General features: G+C 38.6%; 1 protein-coding gene across 2 annotated transcripts in view; it reads right to left on the bottom strand.

The window, feature by feature from the left end:
• Window positions 1-13,408, bottom strand: part of ryr3 (ryanodine receptor 3) — a 124,417-nt gene that overhangs the window by 31,939 nt on the left and 79,070 nt on the right. For both annotated transcript variants that reach the window (XM_052095391.1, XM_052095392.1), the window contains exons 40-50: window positions 11,274-11,406; window positions 8,879-8,982; window positions 8,562-8,697; window positions 8,046-8,229; window positions 7,635-7,737; window positions 7,161-7,281; window positions 6,780-6,949; window positions 5,516-5,736; window positions 5,337-5,427; window positions 3,499-3,639; window positions 255-418 (exon numbers count right to left, since the gene is read on the bottom strand). In XM_052095391.1, coding sequence (XP_051951351.1) covers window positions 255-418; window positions 3,499-3,639; window positions 5,337-5,427; window positions 5,516-5,736; window positions 6,780-6,949; window positions 7,161-7,281; window positions 7,635-7,737; window positions 8,046-8,229; window positions 8,562-8,697; window positions 8,879-8,982; window positions 11,274-11,406 — 1,568 coding nt within the window. The remainder of the gene's footprint in view (window positions 1-254; window positions 419-3,498; window positions 3,640-5,336; window positions 5,428-5,515; window positions 5,737-6,779; window positions 6,950-7,160; window positions 7,282-7,634; window positions 7,738-8,045; window positions 8,230-8,561; window positions 8,698-8,878; window positions 8,983-11,273; window positions 11,407-13,408) is intronic.

Raw genomic sequence — 13,408 nt, 5'->3', positions numbered from 1 at the left:
TAATAAGGATAGGCCATTTTTCTTTCGTATTATTTTCATGCAGCTTACTGTTAAGTGAAGTTTTTCATAGTTTCAGTGAGTTTAATATTTAATTTGTATGACATTTCTTCAGCTTATCTGTAACACTCTTTGCTTCTTGGTGCTATCTGGTGGCTGGTACTTTTTGTTTCACCGATCATTAGGAATAAAACAGAACCTCCAGTGAAAGGATGCCTATATGCTATTTCAGAGACCTGTGTTGCAATGGTACATACTTAGCAGTGCTAATCGGCTGGGGGTCAAAGTTGCCTTGAGCATCCACAGAGGCCTGCTTAACTAAAGTGGAATCTTGGCTGGAATCCACATAGTCAGGTGGCAAGGCACCGGCTATGGCACTCAAACATGGCATTGCCATTTTGAAAAGCTCTGCATCATATTTCTGCAAAACAGACAATGGAGTTAAAAACCAAGGTTTGATTATATCATGCTTTTGCTGAAAATGAGGAATCATGACGTTTTAATCAAACGATTATGAGCTCTAATAGCTACTTGTTCATTATGATAGCCCGACTCTGTATTACAACATTTGGGTCTGAAAGACCATTGTATACTTGCAGACTAGGTGTGCTAAATCATGTCAAAAACATTTTCCCAATCAGTATTATTGTCTTTTTTTACAATTAAAAAATATTTTAAAATCCTTAAACAGTGGTGGAAAGAGTAATTTAGTAAAAATTCACTAGTACTGGTAAGTAAGAGTAAATAATATGTTTGCTGAAAAAATTCTCAAGTGAGGTACTTTTATGAAAATATATCATATACTGTATATACTGTACATAATACCAGACAGTTTTTGAAAGAAATGGATGCATTACATTGATCAAAACTACTGTCAAAACATAAGTAAAGTTGTAAATTATTATTATGGTTTAAAATAATTGTATTTTACCAGTGATGTCAAAGCCATATTTTCAGCAGTCATTAGTCCAGTCTACTAGGAAAATACAGTCACACAATAAATCCTTAAGAAATCATTATAATGTGCTAATTTGGTACTCTATATTTTTTTCTTATTACTACAACAATTAAAAGTTGCAGAGGTACTGTGTTTTTACAAGTCACTTTACACTAGCAAGTCAAATTTTGGTTTTAAAAATTGAGAAAAATAAATATTTCTCCTGAAATTCAACAGTCTATTTTATTTATTTATTTATTTTTAAAGAGATGAAGGCTATTACATGCACTATTATTTTGAAAGAAAAAATCACACTGGATCTAACCAGGACAGAGAGAAGAGGATGACAGCAATAAGACAAATCATGGAAAAAAAGACCCCTCACAGGTCCTTAAATGGCAGCTTCAATGACCAGTACAGGCCAAATAATTGCATTGCTGCAAGTGAAGGATTTTTGGATGATCAGTAGGTTTGAAGAATTTAGCATTTGTTTAAATAGAAATAGTCATTTGTAACATTATAGATGTCTTTACTGCAATTCTTCGTCCTTGGTGAACAGAAGCGACAATTTCTTTCAAAAGTAAAATGTCTTAGTGTTCTAAAACTTTTTAATGATATTGTTTAGCAGCTTATTGTATGTATATATAATATTCAATTTAAGTTTATTTATTTTTTATTAATTTATTGTCTCTGGACACTGCTAATTTGGTTACATCTCTTTAAGAAAAGCGCATCATGTGATACTAACTGAACACTTTGCATAGTTGTGAGGAGTTTTTCTTTTGAGAGCTTACAGTATTTCTTTCAGTGGCAGTATCTACTGTAAAATATTATTGTATCTTGTGACAATAAAGAAGATACTGAAAACATTTCTTATCATAGAATGTGAATTTCACGGTCGCACTGCTGTGCCCTGCAGGCTTCATTTGTGTAGTGTGGAGTGGTGGTGGCGTAGTGGGCTAAAGCACTAGACTGTTAAGCTGAAGGTTGTCAGGTCAATCCCCACAGCCACCACCATTGTGTCTTTGAGCAAGGCACTTAACTCCAGGTTGCTCTGGGGGATTGTCCCTGTAATACGTGCTCTGTAATGTGGCTTTCCACTGCACGGTACATCTCGACTCAACTCGACTCTGCTCCCTTTTTGGGGGTTTTCCACTGTGGATAGCACCTGGTACCTGATACTTATTTTAATACCACCTCGGTTGAGGTTCCAAGCGAGCCGAGCCGATACGAAATATGACATAAAAATCCTGCAGATCACTGATTGGTCAGGGAGAATCGTCACTACCAGCGTCACTGGATTTCCGACACGCGACATCAATCTGCTAGTTTTAAAGTTAGTAACAGCAATAACTATAACCGTGGTAAATAAACGAGGTACAGACGGTCCACTAGTTAGCGATTAGCGAAACTAAAAATTATCTGAGGACGTGTCTGTTGGCCACACACGGCTACCACCGGACCAACCAACAGTGTAGGAAAAAGTAAAAAAAAAAATGTTTTTAAGTGACTACAGAACAATCAAGGAAAAATGGAAATGGTTCGACCAAATGGATGCTATCTAAACTGGCGAGCAATGGGAGGGAGAGTGCCCTGGAGTCCACGATGGAGGATGGTACGTTCTGTTACGTTAACTCTATACTCTGCTTGAAAGCTTCACTTTATTTAGTTGACTGGCAACAGCAACTGGAAGCTTGCTTCTAAACAACCAGGCCAATTTAACTGTTACACTTGTGTAAAATCACCATGCAACAACTGCTTTATGCTGCACAATGAGCTAGTAGCTAACAGCTAGCAGTTGTGTTATTGTTTTGGTCAGTTTTTAATCGTGTTTAAGATGATGTCACAGCAGTAGAGGCAGCACAACTATGACGATCAGCCTATAATCCCACCCACACTTAGGAGGCACTAAACTGCAGTGGTAATGCAAGCTCAGAAAAGTAAAGTGAGTAGAGTTGATGCGAATAAAACCGTTACATGCAGTGGAAAATTGTCATAAGTCCTTTGGATAAAAGTGTCTGCCAAATGCATAAATGTAAAATATGTAGCAGACACGCATTTCTGTTTAATGTCTATACATTTCCGAACATTCAGGAATGTTTTGTAATTTGTTGTGCTTTGTAATATATAAAAGTAATAAAAGTAGAACACTTGAATATTTATTTTCAATTGTACTCAAGTACTGTAAATAGAGCAGTTGTAATTCATTACTTTCCACCTCTGTCCTTAAACCAAGATAAACTAACTTGAGGAGCAAAACATAATTCTCCACGGTAATGGGTTGAGATAAACGTAATTCAAAATATATTCTCTGAAAACAATTCTTAATATCTTACACAATTACCTACATTATAGTAACATTATATAGTTTTATGGATTTTTAGATACTTTTTTATTACTGAAAAACAAGACAAAATATCCAATGTGAATTGAAACACGTTCAAATTGGGTGGATCATTTACCAGTTTAGTGTAATGTTCCACTGTGATCTGATAAAATAAATGCAATTACTTTGCAATTAAATGCAATTAAAACTGAAGTAATTTTTGTGGCTTCTATTTTACCTTCTGGGAAAGAGCGTCAAAAAGTCCCCAGAAGAGTTTCTTGGTGAGATGGAGTTCCTCCTCTGATGCCATACCAGAGCTGCCCAGGCCTGTTGGCAGACAGTAGTACTTCCAATTCTGCTCATAGTGGTTGGTCAAAAGCTGCAAGGATAAACAGGGATGTGGATTGTCCTTCAATACTTAGGATACTTGGCTGACATTTTCAGACTCAGGTGAGTATTATCTTGGGTAATACATTTAAAACTGAGAATTCATTTATCAAAATTAGGCAAGGCAAGGCAAGTTTATTTATATAGCACATTTCATACACAATGGTAATTCAAAGAAGAGATTAAAATAAGAATAAAAAATAATTGAAACAGTTTAGAATATAAAATAAAATAAAATACAGTACAAACAGTCAGACACACAGTGGCACAGTGCTCATTCAGTAAATGCACAGCTAAACAGATGTGTTTTAAGTCTGGATTTGAATGTGACTAATGTAGGAGCACATCTGATCTCTTCTGGAAGCTGGTTCCAGCTGCGGCTGGCATAATAGCTAAAAGCAGACTCTCCTTGCTTAGAGTGAACCCTTGGTATTTCTAGCTGATGTGATCCTAATGATCTGAGTGATCTGTTGGGTTTATATTCAGTGAGCATATCTGCAATATTTTGAGGTCCTAGCCATTGAGTGATTTATATACCAGTAATAATACTTTAAATTCAATCCTAAATGTAACTGGGAGCCAGTGTAAAAATTAATTATTGTCCCCTTCTAATTATCATCATGACTGAGCAGCTCTATTACTAGGTTAGATATAAGTATTTTTCATTGTATTATAATATATATGAGATAGTTCAAAGTCACATGTCTGATAAATAATTGAAAGATATGTAGTCTGCCAAGCCCTCTCCTGATTAGCCTGCCCAATGATAGAGTAGTTATGATTGGGAAGACAGCTGCCATCAGAGCAGTGGGCCAGCAGGAAGACAATGTGCTGAAATTGTAAGGAGAGTATGACCTGCTCACACCTGGCTACCAAAGGATCATGGGTAGGACGATTTGTGTTGACTCATGTTGTCAGCTGCATCAGGTAAATGCTATGTGTGGGTGGGTATGCAGGGTGTGAAAAGCTGTCAGAACACATGATAAAAGGTATAGTATAAATGTGTTTTTGCTACTGTGTGTTGATTTTTGTATTTATTTTTCCCCTTTTTCTCCCAATTTGGAATGCCCAATTCCCACTACTTAGTAGGTCCTCGTGGTGGCACGGATACTCACCTCAATCCGGGTGACGGAGGACAAGTCCCATCTGTCTCCACTTCTGAGACAGTCAATTCACGCATCTTACCACGTCGCTCGCTGTGCACAGCACCGCGGAGACTCCCAGTATGCAGAGGCTCATGCTACTCTCCGTGATCCACGCACAACTTACCATGCGCCCCATTGAGAGCGAGAACCACTAATCAAGACCACAAGGTGGTTAGCCCATGTGACTCTACCCTCCCTAGAAACTGGGACAATTTGGTTGCTTAGGAGACCTGGCCAGAGTCACCCAGCACACCCTGGATTCGAACTCACGACTCCAGGGGTGGTAGTCAGCATCAATACTCGCCGAGCTACCCAGGCCCCTTTGTAGGTTGATTTTTGGAAAAACGGCCTGGAATAAACACTGTGGCTCTGTGGGACTATCAAACATTGCTTTGTTTAAGCATCCCGACCAGCCTGACATTGGCACAACCAATGTTGTAAGTTTGGGGTGGGACTATATGTATGACCGACCAATGGAATACAGGGTGAGTGTTCAAAAAACCTGTTTGGAAACCAATATTTTTTGTATTTCCAGTAAACTCACCTTAATGGGCATCTTGCAGTACTCTGTAAGCTGTGGCACATCAAACACAAGACGACGCAAAAGCTGCTGCAGCATTGATGGCCGAAGATTTCTGAAGAATATGTGAATGATTTTCAGTGAGGAAACAATCCCAACCTCCCAACTAAAGGCTTTTCGGAGTAGACTTTGTAAGCTCTTACGTGCAGATGGCCATTAGGCATTCCTCAATAGCATCTCTCTGGGCTTTGGTGAGCGATCGGCCCTTGGAGAGGCGATATATGGTGTGCAGCGTAGTGTCAATGAGAGCTGCATAGTGCTCTGTGTGAGCAAACAGATGAGCACAGCGGGTCAACAGAGGAAGCACTGCAGATGCAATGTACCTGTTCATGGCCAGCGCTGTCTCTGTGGTCCTCAGCACCTCCTGGTGGACACAAAAACAACATATTCTCCATGACAAATCATCGATTTCCAGAGAGTTAAATTTAGATTTTTACAAGAAATATATCAAATTTGTATAAACAATGTGATAATACAACATAACACAATACATACTCGATTTGGTTAAGTTCTAAAATAAATGGGTTCATTTTAATAAAGTATTTATATTTACTTTTTGCTGTGTCACTATTCTAAATGGCTGTTATCTATACAATGTGTATTTTCAGGATTTTCCAGTTAAAAGGAGAACGGGGCTAGTTCTCACACTAGGAAATTGTCACAGGGCCTATATCTCAAAAGTCCAATTACACAAATGTGTGTTTTCTCTAGCAGTAGCTTTGCATGTTGTTTGGGCTAACAAGTAAATGCAGATAAAACCAAACTGGCATACATTCAGGCAACGGTCAACTATACAATGTTAGTGTTCTCAGAGAAAATTAATTTTTCATAAATGTTAGGTCAGGGTTGTCACATGTGTTTAAATAAAATAATTTTTTGCCCAATAAAATGGTTTGATATTTTTGTTCGTTACATGTGATTTTTCAGTTTAATATATTTTTGGGTGTTTTATTATTGTATTACTATTTAAATTGCCTTGCTATTGGGGTCAACTTGTGTTCAGTGAACTTTATATATTTTCCTTGCCAATAATGGTACATGTTCAATGGTTTTCCTTTGTATGCAAGAATTTAAGGTATGTGCTTACACGGAAATTGACTGTCAGAAATAAAACTACCCTAAGAAATATTTATTAGTGTAAAAAGTGTCAAAACTAGCCATGGTCTAACTATTTATTTTTTGCAATATATACTTCATATATATCTCAGGCTTTTTAGAAAATAAGGTGTGTTAATAAATGGTTTGCATGTGTGTGGGCATAAGCCTGCTGCTTATACAGTATTACAGTCCAGAGCTAAATGACAAAAAGCACTTGGAGGAATCCATCTCTTAGATGGGAAATATCAACCCGAAGCGTGATACATTTTTGACTGTGACTTTTCTTTGTTGCTTTCCAGAGCACCCTACCGAGTCCATGGAGGCTGATGCTCTCAGGTCTGGCAGGAAGCCCACCTCCAGCAGGTGCAGCAAGAAGCTTTGGTCATCAATACCGTACACACGCTCCAGGAAAAGCACCATGGGTGCCTTGTGCTCTGGCCAGAAGCTAGCATTCATGTCTGACTCAGTTACACTGCCATCTAAGCAGAGGACAGAGGTAAACAAAAATACATTAGGGCTATAATGACTGTGGAAAATGAAGAACAGATAACAGATAATGAAACCCAGAGGATGAAGATGACTTTGAATAATAGCATCAATTATTCATAAGTACATTATAATGATTTTCAGAGATTACCTCAATGAAAAATGTATTAGATTCTTTCAAGACATCAAGTAAACTGCACAAACCTTTATTCACGACTGGCATTTTGAGTGGAATACTGATAATTCCGACCAAATCTTTAGTGGGAACCAGTGAACGAAGGATGGCACGGATACGTAATGCTTCACCTTTGCCTTTGTTAATAAGCTGTAAAACAGCATTCATATGACATTAAAGTAAGCATTTTCCTGAGGCCATAAGCAGTGTGATAGCATCACCCTGCTGAAAAGACAAGTTTAGATGATTTGTGCTGGTTAATCAGCAGCAAAAACAGCTTCTTTCTGATGAGGCTGGGTGACCAAACGAAGCTTGCTGATTAAGTATGTTAAGGAGCCTGCTAGGGACACCAACACACCAGCATCCAAAACACAACATAAGCTTGTGACCAGAAATGCTGGTCTTTTCAACAGTGTATATACTCCGGGAAACAGTACATTTTGTCCCCATCTTTGTCAAAGTCTTTGTAAATCAATGAAATCTGGCAGAACAAATTCACTCACATGCATTTCAGGTGCACAACGGCCCAGGAGATCAATAAGAGCTGAGTAGAAGGACATAATAGAGTTGCCCATGTGTGCGACCTCCTCTTCATCCTCCCCGATGCTGTCAAAACAGAGAGCGGATTTGCATTTTCTACAGTAAGTCATGCATTATTCATAGGACAAAGCACAGTGTCCCTGCTGGGAAAACTAGCTTAAACTAGCCTAAGCTGGTCTCCCAGCCTGGCCAAGCTGGTTTTCAGCTGATTCAGCTGGAAGCAAACCAGCTTAGGCTAGTTTAAATTGAGGTTTTTTTTTTCCAGCAGGAGTGGTAGGACATTTCAAACAAAAACTATAAGAAAAGCTAACTTTTCAACTCACACCTAACAATGCCAAAATAATGCACATGGAGGGAAATATAATGTTTCCTACGTGGGTGTTGCCCCCTCATGTAGGTTGGGCAGGTCTAATGCAGGATCTTCTGAGATCTTAATGGCTTCCTTCATGGCAGCTAGTAAACCTTGCCCTCCCTCTCCTCTAAGAGCAGGTCCAAAGCACTCCGGACGCCTAATCAACAGCTTCACCACAACATTAGCATTCTCTTCAACACTTTCACCTGAGATGACCAGGACACACACACACAAAGAAACATAAGCAAAGTTTACATCATGAGCCTTTGCAAAATACTGTGTTCCTGCAGCTTAGCTGGTTGGACATGGTGCTAGCAAAGCCAAGGTCATGTGTTTGATTCCCAGGGAACACACATACATAACGACAAAATGAATGCCTTGAATACAGTATAAGTTATTATTGATAGTATTATGGATAATAGTATCTAAATGCATCTAAATGTAATTAAATTAACCTATTAACCAAGATAGAAAACAGAATTATTGTCACGTCTAATGACTTAATTACTATTGGAAAAAAGCGTGGGCCTTAACTAACCGTTGACAAAAACAGCAAACCGGAGGAAGGACAAATAGCGTTCTCCCTCTATTGGGTTCCAGCCAATGTCTGGATATCCCCTGGCAATGAGCATTGGGCAGTTCTGTAACCCACAGCCTGCCAGATATGTCACCACCTGAAAGCATAGACATGACAAATGCAGAAGCTTCAGGAACAGGAACAGCTAACATAGATGCATTTGTGATTGGATGCTATATTAAATGTACATTAGCTAAATTATATTTACTATTTATCTTTGCAGGGAACCAGACAAAAAAAACCATGTCACTGTAGTAAATTTGAATGAAAAATTAAACCTTTTCTAGATCTGGTTCTTCTAGTGCCAGAGCCAGGCTGTTATTGTCCATCACAGAGGAGGCAGCCACATCTAAAGGTGTGGAGCCTCTCATGGCTGGGCAAGCTGAGGAGATAAAGAAAATGAGATTATTTGCATTTGGCCATCAGGGACTGCAACGTTTTAAATAAGGAAAAACTACCAGCAGATGGCAGTATTTTTTCAGAACTGAAATACAGCAACAACATTCTGTTGGTTTTGTGCAGACCATCAGTATATGCTAATAAAGAATATATATGAAGAGTTTCTAAAGTATTTTTTCATAGGAATTAGAGACATTTTATTTTAAAATCTAATTACACTGAAAATTGTTGTATTATCCATTAATTTCTACATTTATAAAATATAAAATTTACTCTTTTAAATCTTCAAAACCACTAAAATTGTGGTATGTTATATTAATAATTTCTGTATTTCCAAACATTATCATTTAAAACTCTAAAGCATAGCATTTTTGCAGCATATTTGATTGTCTTGCTCAACTGCTGTGCACAACTCAATCAGGGAGCTTGCATTACTGAAATTAAGAATGTGATAAACACTAGCTATACAACATGAAGATATTGTAAAACCATACATGTGTAAAATTACACATAAGTGACTGCTTCAAAATAACATACTGTATATAGCAAGAGTACTAAACTCAAGAGACACCATGGTTTGCAGCTTGCGGCCTTATCTTCATCAGATGTTTCATTAATCAGAGTGTGAAAGGAGCTATAAAGTGAAGAGGAGGCTCTCAGCTGCTCATTAATATGGTGTTATAAGAAATGTCACAAAGTCAAAACAGCACACTGTGAGTCAGCTCTGCCTGACCTGCATTCTTGAACAACAGTATGTGTGTATTGGGGGGATCATATGGGGATCAAATGTCCCCACAATCAGCGTAAAGCATTTCCATTGATGTTTCCATTGATCGTGGTATGAATATTGGGGTGGACAAGTCAAGTGGTTTTTATTGTCGTTTCAACCATATACAGTTAGTACAGTACACAGAAACGAGACAACGTTCCTCCGGGACCATGGTGCTACATAAAACAACACAGGACAAACCCAGAACCACATGAGACTACTCAGACTAAATAACATACCTATATAAAGTGCACATGCAAACATGTGCAAAAAGTACGGGACAGTACAAAAAATTACTAACAATGAACAGGACAATAGACACAGTAAGAGACAGTGCAGCGCCGACCAGTACACAGTAGTGCAAAAGATTACAGTTTCTAAAAATGCCAAATGTAAACATAACATACTATGAGATAGTGTTCTATACACATAGCAGTTATTGAGGTACCTCGGGCCCTCACGGCCAGACTGTGTAACAGCTTCTTCCCCCAAGCAATCAGACTCCTCAATACTCAGAGACTGGTTTGACACGCACACACATGCCCTGAGTTGCACTTTAATTTTGTCACTTTATACCTGGCTGCTACCGCAATAACTGCTATGTGCATAGAACACTATCTCATAGTATGTTATGTTTACATTTGGCATTTTTAGAAACTGTCATCTTTTGTGCTGCACTGTCTCTTACTGTGTCTATTGTCCTGTTCATTGTTAGTAATGTAGTAGGTATGTTATTTAGTCTGTGTAGTCTCATGTGGTCCTGGGTCTGTCTGTCCTGGAGGAACGTTGTCTTGTTTTGCTGTGTAATGTACTAACTGTATATGGTTGAAACGACAATAAAAACCACTTGACTTTAAAAAATGAAAGCAGCAACTGCAACGCTGCCATGATCATGTTCTCGCAGTGAGTACATGAACCATCCACAAACGCTGCCTCATTGTGATCACTACCCAGGCACACAAGGCAGCATCTATGACTTTCAGTCTTGGAGAAATATTGACCGCATCCAGGAACTACACAGAGGCGGAAAGGTATCTTTAAAAAGACGCGTTCAATGCCTGCTGTGTATTGTTCTTTTGTGAGTGAGAATAAAACTCTTTTAGAGGAAAATACTCTTTAAGGAGAGAACACTCTTTCAGACAGAAGCGCTGTCGTAGTAAAACAGTAGTGAAATTCAGCTGGCTGATGCACAACCACTCGGCTCCGAAGAAAACATCTGACTGACAGACGCATGCCCGCTTCCCTTTATACCCGTATGTCTGTGAGTACATGCAAATTCTGTCTGCCAATTTCTCATTGGCCTTTTCTCAAGTTCAGAGGTACTCGAGGCTCTCAAGAAAGACCCCTTGTGTCACTACATTCGACACAACGTCGAGTGAGTGACAGAAGGGAATGATTGATATTAACAGGTTTATGTTAGGGTTAGGATATAGAAAATATCATAAAAACCATTGTGACGATGAGATGTCCTCACAATATAGTGAAAGAATTGTGTGTGTGATTACCCAGCCCCACGCTGCTGTTCTCCAGGAGGTAGCTCAGGTGGTCAAACATAGCCTTCTGATTCTGTCGGCTGATACGGCAGAAGTAGCACAGGAAGCGACAACAGCTGGCCACCATTTTGGGGAAGGCAATCTCCTGAGAGTTAAAAACAACATTTATTTCAGCTCTGGGCAGAACAAGATCATTTCCTTCACACCTTCACAAATTAATCTTTCATCTTTTTTGCATGTGTGTCCTGTGTGGCATCTAAATATAAGCCTGCAATGTAACATACTTGAGATATCAATACATTACCCCAGACATCTAATCCAGACTGAAATTTGAGATGCTCAGCTCCCCCACATGTACAGTACAGGATAAATGAACCAAAGGTATCTAGTCACCCTAAATGTCTGGAACCTATGTCTCTTGACACGAGGCCTCCTTAATGAGGCTGCCAAACAGAAATGAGAGACACTGTGGTCTATACAGTACACCCCAACCCAACCTTCATGTTTGGCATAGTCAGAAGTATTAATGCATAGTCCAGACTCCTGATAAACCCCAAAAAGGACTGGCATGAAAAGCAGTCTTTTACACCTCTTCTTGTCTTAGCTTTGGCCTGACTACCACACCTAAGCCATAAGGAGGTATTAAGCTGGTAGACATGGGGCACTGTAGGTGCTGTATCTGCCCATGTACTCAGCTATCCTTCAGTAAAGATATCATGTTTAGTTTACAGAAGTCTGGTTGAGATGGGTTTGGTCCAACTGACTCATGGTAATGATGTTTTTATCATTGAATAAATTGGATGACCAGATGGAACATTTGGTTAAAGCATTAGGATCTAAAGTCTACAGTCTTGTCGTATTTTGATTAAACTGACAGATGAAACAAAAACTAAAGTCACATGATCATAATATATCAAATCAGCAAATAACACAAACATAACATTACAGTTCCACTTAGAATTTACAACCACAACAAAATTTATTTTATAAAAATCGACTAGCTGATGTAGGGTCAGGTCGTGTTCACCACCAATCAGACACTTTTCTTAGGGGTCCTTCACACAGGACAAGTTCTTGTGTTTAAAACAGCTGTATAAAGCAAGGAAGAGTGGAACAAACTAAAGGAGTCTAAAGTAGGTCAAAAGGAATCTACTGATTCAGGTTCCAATTCCTTTAAATGATTCCGGTCAGAGATTATTTAGCAGAGATGGGCCACTTCTATTAAAATTAATGGGAGAAATTGGAATGTCCATCACCTGTCAATTAACTCGAGAATGTGCATGCGCATTGCATTAGCTATACAAGCGGGAGATTGCATTTTTATAGTGTAATCTGAGGTAAAAAAAGCACAGTTTATGATTCAAGTGTTGTCAGATTTCACTACTGATTTTAAATGTGTTCTTTCATTGTAATCTTGATCAGCCATTTTGGAGATTTTAGTATTTACTTATTCAGAACGGGCAGACCACAGACGGGCAGAATCGACCACAGACGGGCAGAATTGGGCAACTCTGTTCATGTTATAGATTAAAAAAAAACAGCTCATTAGAGCTATTCATTCAGGAATCGGACTACACTGGTCATGCAGTAAGTTTCGCGTTACTTTAGTAGCAGTGTTGCTACTAAATACTCTTGGTGTTTTAGCAGGGTGTTGCGTCCATGTTGCGTCCAGAATAATACATGTTTGAGCATATTAATACAGGTTACGAGAGCTGTAAATAGAACCGAAAATCCTGAAAATCAATGGAACCAGTTCTGAATAAGAACCAATTTTTGGTTCCCAATCCTAGTCTAAAGACATGATTTTAAAACGTATTAACTATACATGGCCTCTTGTAATGCAATGCTCATGGTGTGAGATGCTGAAAAAAAACTGTGCAAGACACAATGCAACGGCTAAAGATGGCCGTCTGAACGTGTAGATAAAACAACATAAAAAACAGCACAGACTGAATCCATTAATTGACAAAAGTTTTCAGTCAACTTAAAAAATCAGACCAATATATTATGCATAATAATGGCATATCCATTGCTCACGATTATAGGATGCGATTTAAAGTTCGAAAGTAATTGTCTTGAAATTTGTAACACAACTGTTTTTTTTCATAGCTAAACAGCCATTAATTTTAAGGCCACCCACAACTCAC

The sequence above is a fragment of the Xyrauchen texanus genome, chromosome 28, assembly GCF_025860055.1.
Source record: "Xyrauchen texanus isolate HMW12.3.18 chromosome 28, RBS_HiC_50CHRs, whole genome shotgun sequence".
In the NCBI taxonomy this organism is placed as follows: domain Eukaryota; kingdom Metazoa; phylum Chordata; class Actinopteri; order Cypriniformes; family Catostomidae; genus Xyrauchen; species Xyrauchen texanus.
Note: the sequence above shows the minus strand (reverse complement) of the source record. Positions and strands in the feature narration are given on the sequence as shown.